At 43.5% G+C, this 12,092-nt stretch overlaps 1 protein-coding gene across 1 annotated transcript; it reads left to right on the top strand.

Annotated features, from left to right (window-relative positions):
* The first annotated feature begins 10,835 nt into the window (after nucleotides 1-10,835).
* OR5B21 (olfactory receptor family 5 subfamily B member 21) lies at nucleotides 10,836-11,795 on the top strand. The gene has a single exon (XM_037060590.1). The coding sequence runs from the start codon at nucleotides 10,851-10,853 to the stop codon at nucleotides 11,793-11,795; it is 945 nt and encodes a 314-aa protein (XP_036916485.1). The 5' UTR covers nucleotides 10,836-10,850.
* The last annotated feature ends 297 nt before the right edge of the window (nucleotides 11,796-12,092 follow it).

The raw sequence follows: 12,092 nt of genomic DNA, 5'->3' as shown, positions 1-12,092 counted from the left end.
CACATCTGATGGTTAGAAAGGCTAGTTTGGTGAGTTAAGGACGAATGTTGTAAATTTCTCTTAGGTGAGCTCTTTAAGTGACTTGTCTGGGCCTAGTTTGATTTACTTAATAGAGAAACAGGTGGGATTAACGTAATTCAGTAGGACCATACTGTCTATAGACAGTGTTGTAGGTTCCAGGAGAAAGCCTAAGATGATGAGACACAGCCTCTATCCCCAAGGAGTTACCGTCTAGGAAGGGACACACGTTCAGTCCTAATGTCAGTTTGTCCACACAGGATCATTCCCTCCCTGCAATAGAGGTCAGGGTTGTGAAAAGAGTAAGGACATGGACGGGGACAAACAGAAGTATAGGTTCTAGGAAAAGAAACAAAAAGAGACAGAAAATGACAGAACTAAATATTATGAAGCAATCTGGAAAAGCGTTCAATAGAAAGACACATAGATTTTTTTTGTAACCTCAGAAAAACTTCATGGTGGAGATAGTTTTAGTTTGTTTCTACACAATGTCACTTCAAAAGGTTCAATTTTTAAAAAATCTGTGGCATTCTAACCTGAGGGAACAGCATGAAATAAGGCAAAAGGGAAAACACGCTTGGAATGGTATGTGGAGAAAGGAACTCGTTTATCGAGGATTTATGGTTGCCAAACACTGTAGTGGGTGCTTTTGAGTGTGTGTGGGTAGAAAGTAGGATATTTAGTGATTATAAAGGAAAATAAAGCTGGAAAGGTTGGTTGGAGGTAGTTTGCTTTGGTGTCAGAGTGGAGAGGCTGACATCAAAGCAAACATGCAAGTTGGCATTGTTGAAACATCACGGACTGAGGAGAGAATGGGGGCCAGCGGGAGGTGTGACCACGCATGAGCTAGGATTCCAAGCTCCCCATGCAGACTCCACTGTCCTGTTACGGGTGGGAATCAGGCTCTTCCATGGCATGGCGAGAAAGCTTTTCAAGGACCTACACATGGAGATGGTGGTGTGGCACAGTTCATTTGCATGGAGACAGAAGCTGTCCCCTGCGTTTCTGATGTCCATCTCTGTCCATCTCACCACGGAAGAAGACCAATCTCGTCCTCAGTAGGGCCAGGATGAAGGCCACCACCTGGAGTTGGCACTCCAGTCCAGCATCTGGCTAACTTAGCATGTGTTTCCAGCTGTAGTCCATCTCAGGCTTCCTCCTGGAGCCACACCTGTGGACTTGGACGTCCCTGGGAGCCATAGAGAGAAGACGTGCGAATGCAAGGGGTGAGTGTGGGTTACCCAGGCGAGAGAGCTAGAGAGCTTCTTCATTCCCCTGGGATTCTATTAGCTTGGATTTGGCAGGGGCCAGATGCTCTTTCAAAATGACCAATGAACTTCCCAAGCTTTCACATACTCTGGGTGGGTCCACCTCCCCACCAATCTCTTCTTTCTCCGGGCTAGACTGACAGGCCTCTGGTCCAGCACCTCCTGCTGCACCATTGTGACTTCTGTTGCACACAGGCCTGCCTCCCCCTGCTCCCATTTGGCAATCTGGTACCAGAGTGGGGAAGGGAGGATTGCTAATCCTCTTGGCAGGAAAATGCTGTAATCTCCTGGAGTGTGAAGCTGTAGTTTCCTGGCTAGCAAGCAGGATTATGTTCCTCATTTAATTAAGTTCAATGTCTAAGTCCCTTTGCTCCCCTTTTCTAGCTAAATCCTGGCGGGAACAGTCAAACTGGATTTTTCTTACAAAACAGAGATGCCAGGATAAGATTTTCAATGATTTGAAGATGTCAAGTGTGAAGCGTTAAACCCGACCGGGGGGCCTTTCTGGGCGGGAGGCCCTGTGTCACCACACTGGATGCCCATCTGTGAAGTTGGCTCTGGAGTGATCTTCGAATATTGTTTCAACAGAATGAGGGTGGAAATAGTTGAGATGAGATTGCAGTGGGCTGAGGACAGAGTGGGAGATGATGCACGCTGCTCTTGATAATTTTGAGGGCAGAAGGAGAGGTACTCATATGATGGTGGGAGAGAGCCCTTTGAGGGTTTGGGGGGAAGAAATGGGTAACAAGCATATTTGTGGGTACATCTGGTAGGGGTGAGTAAAGGAGGGCGCAGAGAACGAGGACTAATTGCTACTCTAAGGTCTCACAGAAGTATGTGTAGATAAGATCAATAGTGTATTGGAGGGGCAGGAAAAGAAGAGGGCCACCCCTGAGACAAGAGGCCAGATGGATTTAAATGGAGCGGTTGAAGGGAAGTTAGCATTAGCCCCAAACCTAGTAAAGGAGATGAGGATGTCATCTGCAGAGAATGCGGATACCTGAATGGAGCTGAGGAGTCAACAGAAGTTTGGGACATTCTGGGGAAATTAATAAATAGAACTAAGTCAGGAGTCTTAGAGCCACGGGTTTCTATTATGCCACTGATCAGCTGCATGGCTTTAGGCAGATCACTTCACCCCAGCGAATCTCAGCTCATTTCTTGATCAAATTAGATATTTACAAAACAACACAATATTCATACAGTGCTCACTATTTTAAGTACTTTACATTTATTAGCTTAATTAATGCTAAAAAAAAACCCTGGAATGAGAAAGAGAGACACGGAGAAGCTAAGTGACTTGTATGTGCCTTCCAGGCACTGGAAGGGAGAGCTGCATCTGAATGCATGCACCTGGCCCTGGGGACAGTACTTGTCACCTCTGGGCTATGGTGTCTTGTGTTCCTTAACACTTAGTGATCTCTTAGGTCTTAAAAGATGCTGACCTCCAAGGCGTCCATAAAATTAGCATTTTTTAGACAGGCCAGCAGCTTCTTGATTCCCGTTCTAAGTCCAAAGCATTTCTCCTCTATGAACTTACTGGACAGCGTCTCAAAGAAAGACAAGCTCTCATTTTTCCCCTGCCACACCACCAGAAACAGCTCATTGCATGAAATTCTCAAAATGACCGCTAGGTGGTAGCATTAACCCAAAGATGGATGGACAGATATCGCCATCTCGCCTTGAACTAACCCGAAAGTCAGAATTGGCCTCTCTTCTCCTTTATTTATTTCTCTAAAACTTCAGTGTATACCTACTTGTAAAGTCACCATTTGATTTTATAAGAATCCAGATTAGTCAAGGGGGAAGTATTCTTCCAGCAATGAAGAGTCTTTGGAAGGGAAAAGAAGATAATTCAGTGCTATGAGGAACTGATGAGGCTGGAGAGATTGCCGACTGACTTGACCTAAGTTACCCTTTTAGTAAGTAGCAGATTCTAGACCATTCACTCACCCAAATTCAGGACCATTCCACGTTACCATGTTAATAGTTCCTATCCATAGGCTGTTTAATTTTCTAAAATGTTAAACACTGATCAAGAAAAGTATTAAATTATGTTATAGAGCCAGATGTTTCGGCTACATTGTCTCAGTCGTTAGGGTGTTGAAGCTACAGGTGAAGTTTTCTCTTTTCCCCCTATTTTTACCCTCCCCCTCTCACTTCTCTTTCCTCCTTCTCTTTTTCTTCTCTCTTCTCATTTTCTTCTCTCTTTTTTCTTCTTCTCCCTCCTTTCTCTCACTCTTCCTCTCTTTAGTTTTTCCTTGGTTGTTGTATTGATCCTCTACAAAGACAAGGAGGAAATCTAGTCTCTGGGGTCAGGATATTAGATGCTCCAAAATTCCAAGAGTGGTACAAAAATATCCCTGGCTTCCTACCACCTATCTTGCCACCTACTTGGTCCCTTTTTTTTAAATTAAAAAAATAATGTATTCTAACAGGAAATTCTTCCATGAAAATAGTTTTATGATGAAAGAAAAGAAAGATAAATAAGCTCTGCTTTTGTAGCTGCCTTTACTGGGACACATGTTTGTGAGTCCCCATGGGACACTGGACACTTTTCTGGGTCTGGAGAGCACCCCTGCCCATCTTTGCTGATGGGACACAGCAGGAGCAGGAGGGCACGGCGTGAAAGTACGGACTCTGAGTCCGACGGACTTGACCTCATCTCTCTGCTTTCTGAACTACAAGATGCCCCAGGTGGCTCTGCTGCATGTACATGCTGCTCTAGTCCTAGAATCGGTCCTTTCTCCAAGGAGTCCTGGTTCTTTTTACTGAAAACTATTCTTAGAAACCAAGATCCGGGTGCTAGGTTTATACTGAGGTTTTCACATCTGTAAAACTGGAAAGATAATACGCTGCTCATAGATGGGTGTGGACATTACGTGAATGGACACATTTAACAAGGGCTGAAACGTAGGTGGCATCTGATGTGTGAGAGTTCAGTGAGGCTGAGATGGAATCTTTTGCTTTCTGTAAGCTCTATGTTAAACTGAAGTTCCTTTAAAACCCAGTTGATTGGGAAAATTTTTTCTGAAAAATGTTTTGATCCACAAAGCTCCTTGGAACTTGGGGCTCTTTAGTAAGAGAGGGGTTTAGACAAAGTAGAGATTCTGACGCATGTCATCTATAGTTGGCATTTTAAAATTTCTCCACATTTTGTTTCAGAGAAAGAGCCAGATCCCAATACTCACAGGAAGTCTTCTGTGGGCTGAGGTGCCAGGGGAGGGTTAGGCCCTTCAGGCCCTTTGAAGGCATCTTTTGATGGGACTTGGTCATCAATCATTTTAACCTGAAGAATGGGTTTCCCTCGAGCCTTTGAAGCTCTTCCCTGATGTAATAATGTCTCATTCCCTCAGGAAAGAAACCCCTGATTTGCTTGTTTGTTTGACCGTCCCTGATCAAACCTTGAGGTGCCTTGGGGTTGGAACCCTAGGGACCTTCCCTTCAGGGGACCCCAAATCTACATAGATGCCAGCCTCCCCCAACCCTGGCCCTCAGACCTCCCACACAGTTTGGTACTGTTCACTCAGGCTCCCAAACCAACTGCAACAGTAGCTGAAATGCCTCTGTGCTTTTATCACATGGCCTCAGGAAATCTTTTTGCTCTTTGAAATCTGAGGTCCTCAGAGACCAAACAGCTTTTCTTTTTCTTTTTTCCCCCCCAGACTTCAAAAAGTCCAGCAGTTGAAGTCAGTTCTAAATTGAGATCTCACACTTCTCAAGGACCCAGGTATGTTTTCCCTGCCCTTTTTAAAAAAGCAGCATTCCTCACACTGGGTAGAGATAATGGGTTGGCCTAGGAGAGAAGGGCTCAGAAGTCAGGATAAAAATGACTCAGTTCCATCTTCCCCACTCTCCTCTGCCACATCTCATAAAACATTGAGATACAGTGAGCCTCTCATAGGGCGTTTCAGGTCTCGTTTTCTTGAACAGATAGAGAGGGATATACTCATTGCTAGACAGAATGTTGCTATAACTGGTGTTAATACAACCCAGGAACCCAGTTCGTCTGATCAACAACAGTTTAATAATAAGATAAGAAAACTAGTTTGTATCGAGTATCCTCCATTGACCACACAGTGGCTTGATTTTTTTTTCCTTATTTGATCTTACTAATCCTCTATTGATGGAAAGAAATGGACTTAATCAACTTTTTCTTGTAGTCCCACGGCTAATAAGCATTAAGCCGTTATTCTAATTCAACTGTTGAGCTTCTTGTCCATCCATTCATTTAACAAGTATTTTCAGTCTGCTCTGTGCCCGGCTCTTGTCCAGGCTGTGAGTGATGCTGACTCACAAAACAGTGACAGACTTTGTCTCTTTTGTCATGGAATCTAGTCCTAGTAGTTTTCTGTTGAGAGTCTTCTTTGCACCAAATGAGATGTGAAGGCTGGGAGATGAGATGGGAACTTCTTCAAACCTCTTTAGAAACAATTTTGATAGAACTTTTATTTCCATACTCTCTATCTTGGTGGCGTAGACTTCTATAATCCCCTAAGATTTAATGTTTTCAGTTTTCAACAGTTTCTCATTTGTTATCAAATAAAGCATTGTAACGTGCATTATCTTTCAATGTTTAAAAAAAATGCCTGTGCTCTGTCAAGGCTCCCTGTGACATTTATTCTCAGCCTGTGCAGCAAAGCTTGGCCTTGGCAGGATGTGGGTGGGAGGAAACAACGCGAGCAGCAGAAGCTGCGAGATTTGGGTGGGGGCTTTGCAACCCGCCCGTCAGGGATGGCGCTGAGCAAAGGAAGCCTTTCCTTTCTCTGTGTGATTCCAGAGTTCTCTCTGCTGCTCTGGATCCAGACACATTTATTAACACTGACTGCAATGCATAATAGAAAGAGTTGTCCATCAAGAGCTCACAGACACGGCCTTGAATGGTAATTGCTGATGTATGAAGAGGGCAGGCTGGGGCAGTTCTACATAGGAGGCGTGTGATAACTGCTAGCAAGCAGACCTACAGCTTAGGTGAATGTGATCGGGGGGGGGGGTGGGTNCATAGCGATGGGGGGGGGGGGGGGGGGGGGGGGGGGGGGTCCGTATTAACCAAGGAAATTAATTGAACAAGCATTTGAGAAGGTGTTTTGGAGTCGAATGCAGAACCCATGACTTCCATTCTTGGAGTTTTCCCAGGTCATGGATCCCACCTTGTGTTGGAGAAGAGCTCGGTTTATGGGGCAGGAGGGTGAACAGCCCTCTAGCTGGAGAGCCACAGTGGTGGGCGGCTAGTTTTCCCCTCTTGGACTCACCCACCAATGAGCAGCAATGCTAGGCTGGCGCTCCAGACCTTGAACTAGGTACACGATCTCACATAGATAGAAAACACGTAAGTATGCTATAAAATATATTACACAAATATGTAACTCCCAGAATTGCTGTGATTACATGAAGAAGTGAAAACTGAGTTTTATGAACTCTGGGAGAGCAGTTCTCTATCAGGGACACTTGTTGCTGTCCCCCATCTCTGCCCCAGGGAACATTTGCTGGGGTCTACAGACGATGCTGGTTGTGACAACTGGGGCAGGGAGGTGTTGCTGGTATCTAGTGGGCAGAGGCCAGGGATACAGCTAAACACTCTACAATGCATAGGACACCCTCCCCTGTCCCTCACACCACATCTAACCAAAGAGCTGTCCAATTGTAGGATCAGTAGAGTCTGGGTTGAGAAATTCTGCCCTGTAGCATCATGTAGATGTTGCAGTTAAGTAACTGTGTGACCTTGAAGGGGACAACATACCTCAGTTTCCTAGAATGGAAGATCAGGGAACTGCTTGTCACAGATGATAGGAGACCATGTCTGTCAAATTAGAGAGTGGCACACGTGCCAAAAGTCTAAAGGAAAAAAAAAAGAAGGACTGGATAAATGTGACATAAAGACCTTCTGGTTGGAAAGTTCATCGGTCGATTATTGGGTGGAAATCTACTAATAGGCAAGAAGCAGATAAAAACTACACAATTCTAGGGTTTATCCTGAGGAAAAAGAGAAGATGTGTGCAAGCGTATTCACTGGAGCAGTGTTTTTAGGGTGAAATGTTGGGAATGAGCCCTGGAACTCCATCCTGGTTCCTGACCAGCAGCGGTTCACAAGCTGGCTGAGCCAGTTCTCCGGACACCAGCCAACACTTGTGCACTCGTTGTCCTGGCAGGACAGGACAGGGCTTCCCCCGCCCCGTTTTTTGTGGTATGGAAAAGGCTCCTTGCCAATCTGCTCACATCAGTTGCTTTCCAAGGTAAGCCAAGGTCAAACAGCTGAAGCATTTTTTTCCTTCTAGTCCCTTGATTCTCCCTTTCCTTTCCCCTCTTCCCTGGTCTCAGCCTATTTCCGGCCACTCCATGACCAAGGACAAGGGAGCCTGTAAACACAACAGGAGACAGACAGTGCCCTAGAACTAGGACTTCAGCCGTTCTCCAGGTCTGCCCATCCCCACTCTCACTTTACTTCGGACTATTTCTCATACCACAAGTCTAAGCTAATATTTTGGCAGGAAACTGGGATCCAGCTAGACAAGAGAACAACCAGCTGTTTGTTGTAGAGTTAGCATGAAAAATTGCTTCAGCCCTTTGCCATTGATGTTCCATTCCATTAATCAGATATTTATTTATGTGTACAACGGCCGTGGCAGGCTGAGTGGGCCAGAGGGGATGAAAACAGTCTCTGTCCCAAGGGGCTTAGGGCCCTTTTTGGAGCTGGGTAGTTGTCCCGCAGATCTTGTGGTAATCAACCAAAACTCCAGTGCTTTGAGAAAGCAGAGAAGGGAGGACCTACTTCTCACCAGGACCAACGACAAAGATGTGTAATAGGAGGCGGAGATATATATCTCTCTGCATGTAAATATCTAATTATGAATTTCAATTAAATCGCTATTGAGGCCCTGGCTGGCGTAGCTCAGTGGATTGAGCCCGGGCCTGCGAACCAGACGATCGCGGTTCGATTCCCAGTCAGGGCACATGCCTGGGTTGCAAACCGGTTCCTTGAAGGCTAACTACCAGCAGGGGATGCACAAAAAGGCAACCATACATTGATGTTTCTCTCCCTCTCTCCTTCCCCTCTAAAAATAAATAAATAAATAAAATCTTTTAAAAAAATCGCTATTGAAAGAGAAACCCACAAAGGCATAACGTGATGTAGTTCAGAGCTCTGGATTTAATATCAGACAGACTAAGGTTTTAATTCCACTTCCAACACAAACCAGTTATGTGACTTTGGAAGTAGTTATGTTATTTTATTATTATTACTATTTTATAGTAATAGCTCTCCAATCCTCATCTAAAAGCTACTACATTTTAGGAGCAGATAGCAGCCAGGAAAAGGAGACCAAGTGTAACATAGACTGACAGCTGCAAATAATCTAATGAAAAAGCAAAATGCTCTGTTTGCATATTTTATACTATGGGGTGTTGTTTATAGAAGTGACAAATTGGGAAGGAGCGAGTGGAGTGTTTTCATCTGTACAATTACTGCTTATGTAAAATGAGGAAAATAATATCACAAAACCAATGAGTTGGTGTGAGAATTAAATGAGTTAACCACAAGTAAAGTCCTTGGAGCAGCACCTGGGATGTAGTGAACTATTATTTTGATTAATACCATGTAATTGTATGTACATGGAAAAAGGTCAGGAAATCCTCACAGAGGCTATATTCTTGGGAGTGAAATAAGAAGACAAGGAATGAGGGATTTATACTTTTTTACTTTATACTGTTCTCTTTTTTATTTTTTAAATATTGAATAAATAAAATCTTAAAAACGATGCTAGGAGACCCATCATAATTTGTTTTATATGTTGTGAACAAGTAGAAAAATTCAAGCTCTGGGTGCATGAGCCTTGAGTTCCGAAGGTGTGAACTTTGATTCTGACCTCTACTAATTAGGTTATTTTAGTCAATATTAAGCTCCCCAAGCCTTGGTTTTCTCATCTATAAAATGGGGATACTAGCATCTATCTAGCAGGATTAAATGCTATTATATAATGGAAAGGTCAAGCATGTGCCTTACACAGAGTACATTCTCAGTACACACACACACACACACACACACACTTCCTACTTTTATGTCATCAGGGCCCAGGGCAGCATGCCCCAAGATATCTCACAGTGGCATAGTGATTATCTCAAACTGAAGTAATTGGAGAAGCAGCAAGAGCAGGAGGAACTCTCTGACTCTCCTGTGTCTCTCTAAATGCCTGATAGTGTCCCTTTCTGCTCCCAAGGGCTGAGAGACAACCCGATCACAACAGTTAAGAAATCTAGCCCTGGCTGGTGTGGCTCAGTGGATTGAGTGCTGGCCTGCAAACCAAAGGATCACCAGTTCAATTCCCAGTCAGGGCACATGCCTGGGTTGTAGGACAGGTTCCCAGTAGGGGGTGCTCAAGAGGCAACCACACATTGATATTTCCATCTCCTCCCTCCTTTGCCCTTGACTAAAAATAAATAAGTAAAATCTAAAAAAAAAAAAACCCTAAGAAAAAAATCCACATTGCAAATTTATTAGTATAGGCTCTTTGCAGTTGAGCTTTCAATCTGTGTCCTGGCTTCACATCTGGGCCTTATCCCATTTTACTGATACTGATTTTTAAAAATGTAGAAGAACGAACTAAACTAATATCAATGTTGGCATAATAATGCATTCTTAAAAGAATAACTTATTCTTTACTAATCATTTTTCTTTTATAATATGTGCATTATTACCAATTCTGGTTATTTTTGGGTTCTGGTTACTTGCCAACTTATTAGATCCTACTTGAGCAATCTTCTTTCTTTTTAAAAATATGTTGACCTTTGGAAAACAAAAGACTTAGAGAGTCTATCTCCATAACCAAAAAAGATGAATTTTTATGCATAATGCTATTTATATACAAATTAATATATAAACATTTTAAAAGATTTTATTTATTTATCTTTTTAGAGGGGAAGGGAAAGAGAGGGAGAGAAATATCAGTGTGTGGTTGCCTCTCGTGTGTCCCCTGTTGGGAACTGGCCCACAACCCAGGCATGTGCCCTGACTGGGAATCAAACCGCGGTTATTTGGTTCACAGCTCTATGCTCAATCCACTGAGCTACACCAGCCAGGGCACATAAAACTTTTATTATACTAAAAAGATGCAAAGTCAGAGTCAGAAAATTCTGTATAAACACACCTTGTAGGCTTTACCAATTTACTACCTAAGCTCAAACCTTGCTTAGATTCCTTTCTAATGAACACTAACTTTGTCCTATCAGCTTCTCACACATTTATTGTCTCTTTACCTGAAAAAGTATAAAAAGGTGCCTAGTCTGATCATCTCTTTGAGCTTCATTTTATGATCATAAAGTGATCATAAAATCACATCATACTGTGATTTTCCCATGTACATGTGTTAAATCTAGTCTTAAATTTCTCCTGTTAATCTAGTCTTGTGTCATCATTATTATTTTATTACTAGTTCAGCTGTAAAAATTACAGAAGGGTAGAAGGGGAGATTCTCCCCCTTCCTGACGATAACATCCCCAAATTCCTGCTATACATCTGAGTTACACTGGCTTCTCTTCTTTCATCACCAGGGTAACTTCAAGCTCCTGTCAATGGAGAACACCACCGAGGTGACAGAGTTCATCCTTCTGGGATTAACAGATGACCCCAGTCTTCAGGTTCCCCTCCTCCTGGTATTTTTATTCATCTACCTCATCACTCTGATCGGGAATGGGGGAATGATGGTGATCATCCATGCAGACTCCCACCTCCACACTCCCATGTACTTCTTCCTCAGTAACCTGTCCTTTGTGGACCTGGGGTACTCATCAGCCGTAGCCCCTAAGATGGTGGCTGCATTGCAGTCAGGGAACAAAGTCATCTCCTACAATGGCTGTGCTGCTCAGTTATTTTTCTTTGTGGGTTTTGCCACTGTTGAGTGCTACCTCCTGGCCTCCATGGCCTACGACCGCCATGCAGCGATCTGCAGACCTCTTCATTACACCAGCACCATGACGACAGGTGTGTGCGCCCTCCTCACCATCGGCTCCTACGTCTGTGGCTTTCTCAACGCGTCCATCCACTCCGCAGATACCTTTAGACTTTCCTTCTGTGGTTCTAATGAGATTAATCATTTTTTCTGTGACATCCCCCCACTCCTGGCTCTCTCATGCTCCAACGCACACATCAGCAAGTTAGTTGTCTTCTGTGTCGTTGGCTTCAATGTCTTCTTCACCCTGCTGGTCATCCTCATCTCTTACCTCTTCATATACATCACCATTCAAAGGATGCGTTCTGCTGAAGGACGGAAGAAAGCCTTTTCCACCTGTGCGTCCCATCTCACAGCAGTGTCCATCTTCTACGGCTCGGTCATCTTTATGTACTTGCAGCCTGGCTCCAACAAGTCTACGGACAAAATAGCGTCTGTCTTCTACACTGTGGTGATTCCCATGCTGAACCCCTTGATCTATAGCCTTAGGAACAAAGAAGTGAAAAATGCTGTCTGGAAAATACTCAACAAACTTTATTCCCAGTCTTCAGATTTGAGAAGGAAGTAGGTGGGTAACTGCGAGGTAAACCTCTCAGACCTAGAGGACTTCCCGACTTTTGAGGTTTGGCAGATTATGGTTTTTTCTTCTTCAAAAACAGTGATTATTTCTGCTGTTAAGAGAAGTTGTAAAAGCAGCACTTTGAAATGTGTCACTCAGGAAAATAATCTTATTTTTGGTGAACAACAGCAAAGGATGTTTGCATTCATCTTGCATTTGTTTCTTGACATGGTTTAAGGCAAAAAATGAGATTTATTGAACTTCCCCTCCTTATTTTTTGTGGGAAGAAATATTCACTCATTGTTA

Source organism: Sturnira hondurensis, unplaced genomic scaffold (genome assembly GCF_014824575.4).
Source record: "Sturnira hondurensis isolate 20B ecotype Veracruz unplaced genomic scaffold, ASM1482457v3 Scaffold0011880, whole genome shotgun sequence".
In the NCBI taxonomy this organism is placed as follows: domain Eukaryota; kingdom Metazoa; phylum Chordata; class Mammalia; order Chiroptera; family Phyllostomidae; genus Sturnira; species Sturnira hondurensis.
This window is presented reverse-complemented; position numbering and strand designations above follow the sequence as displayed.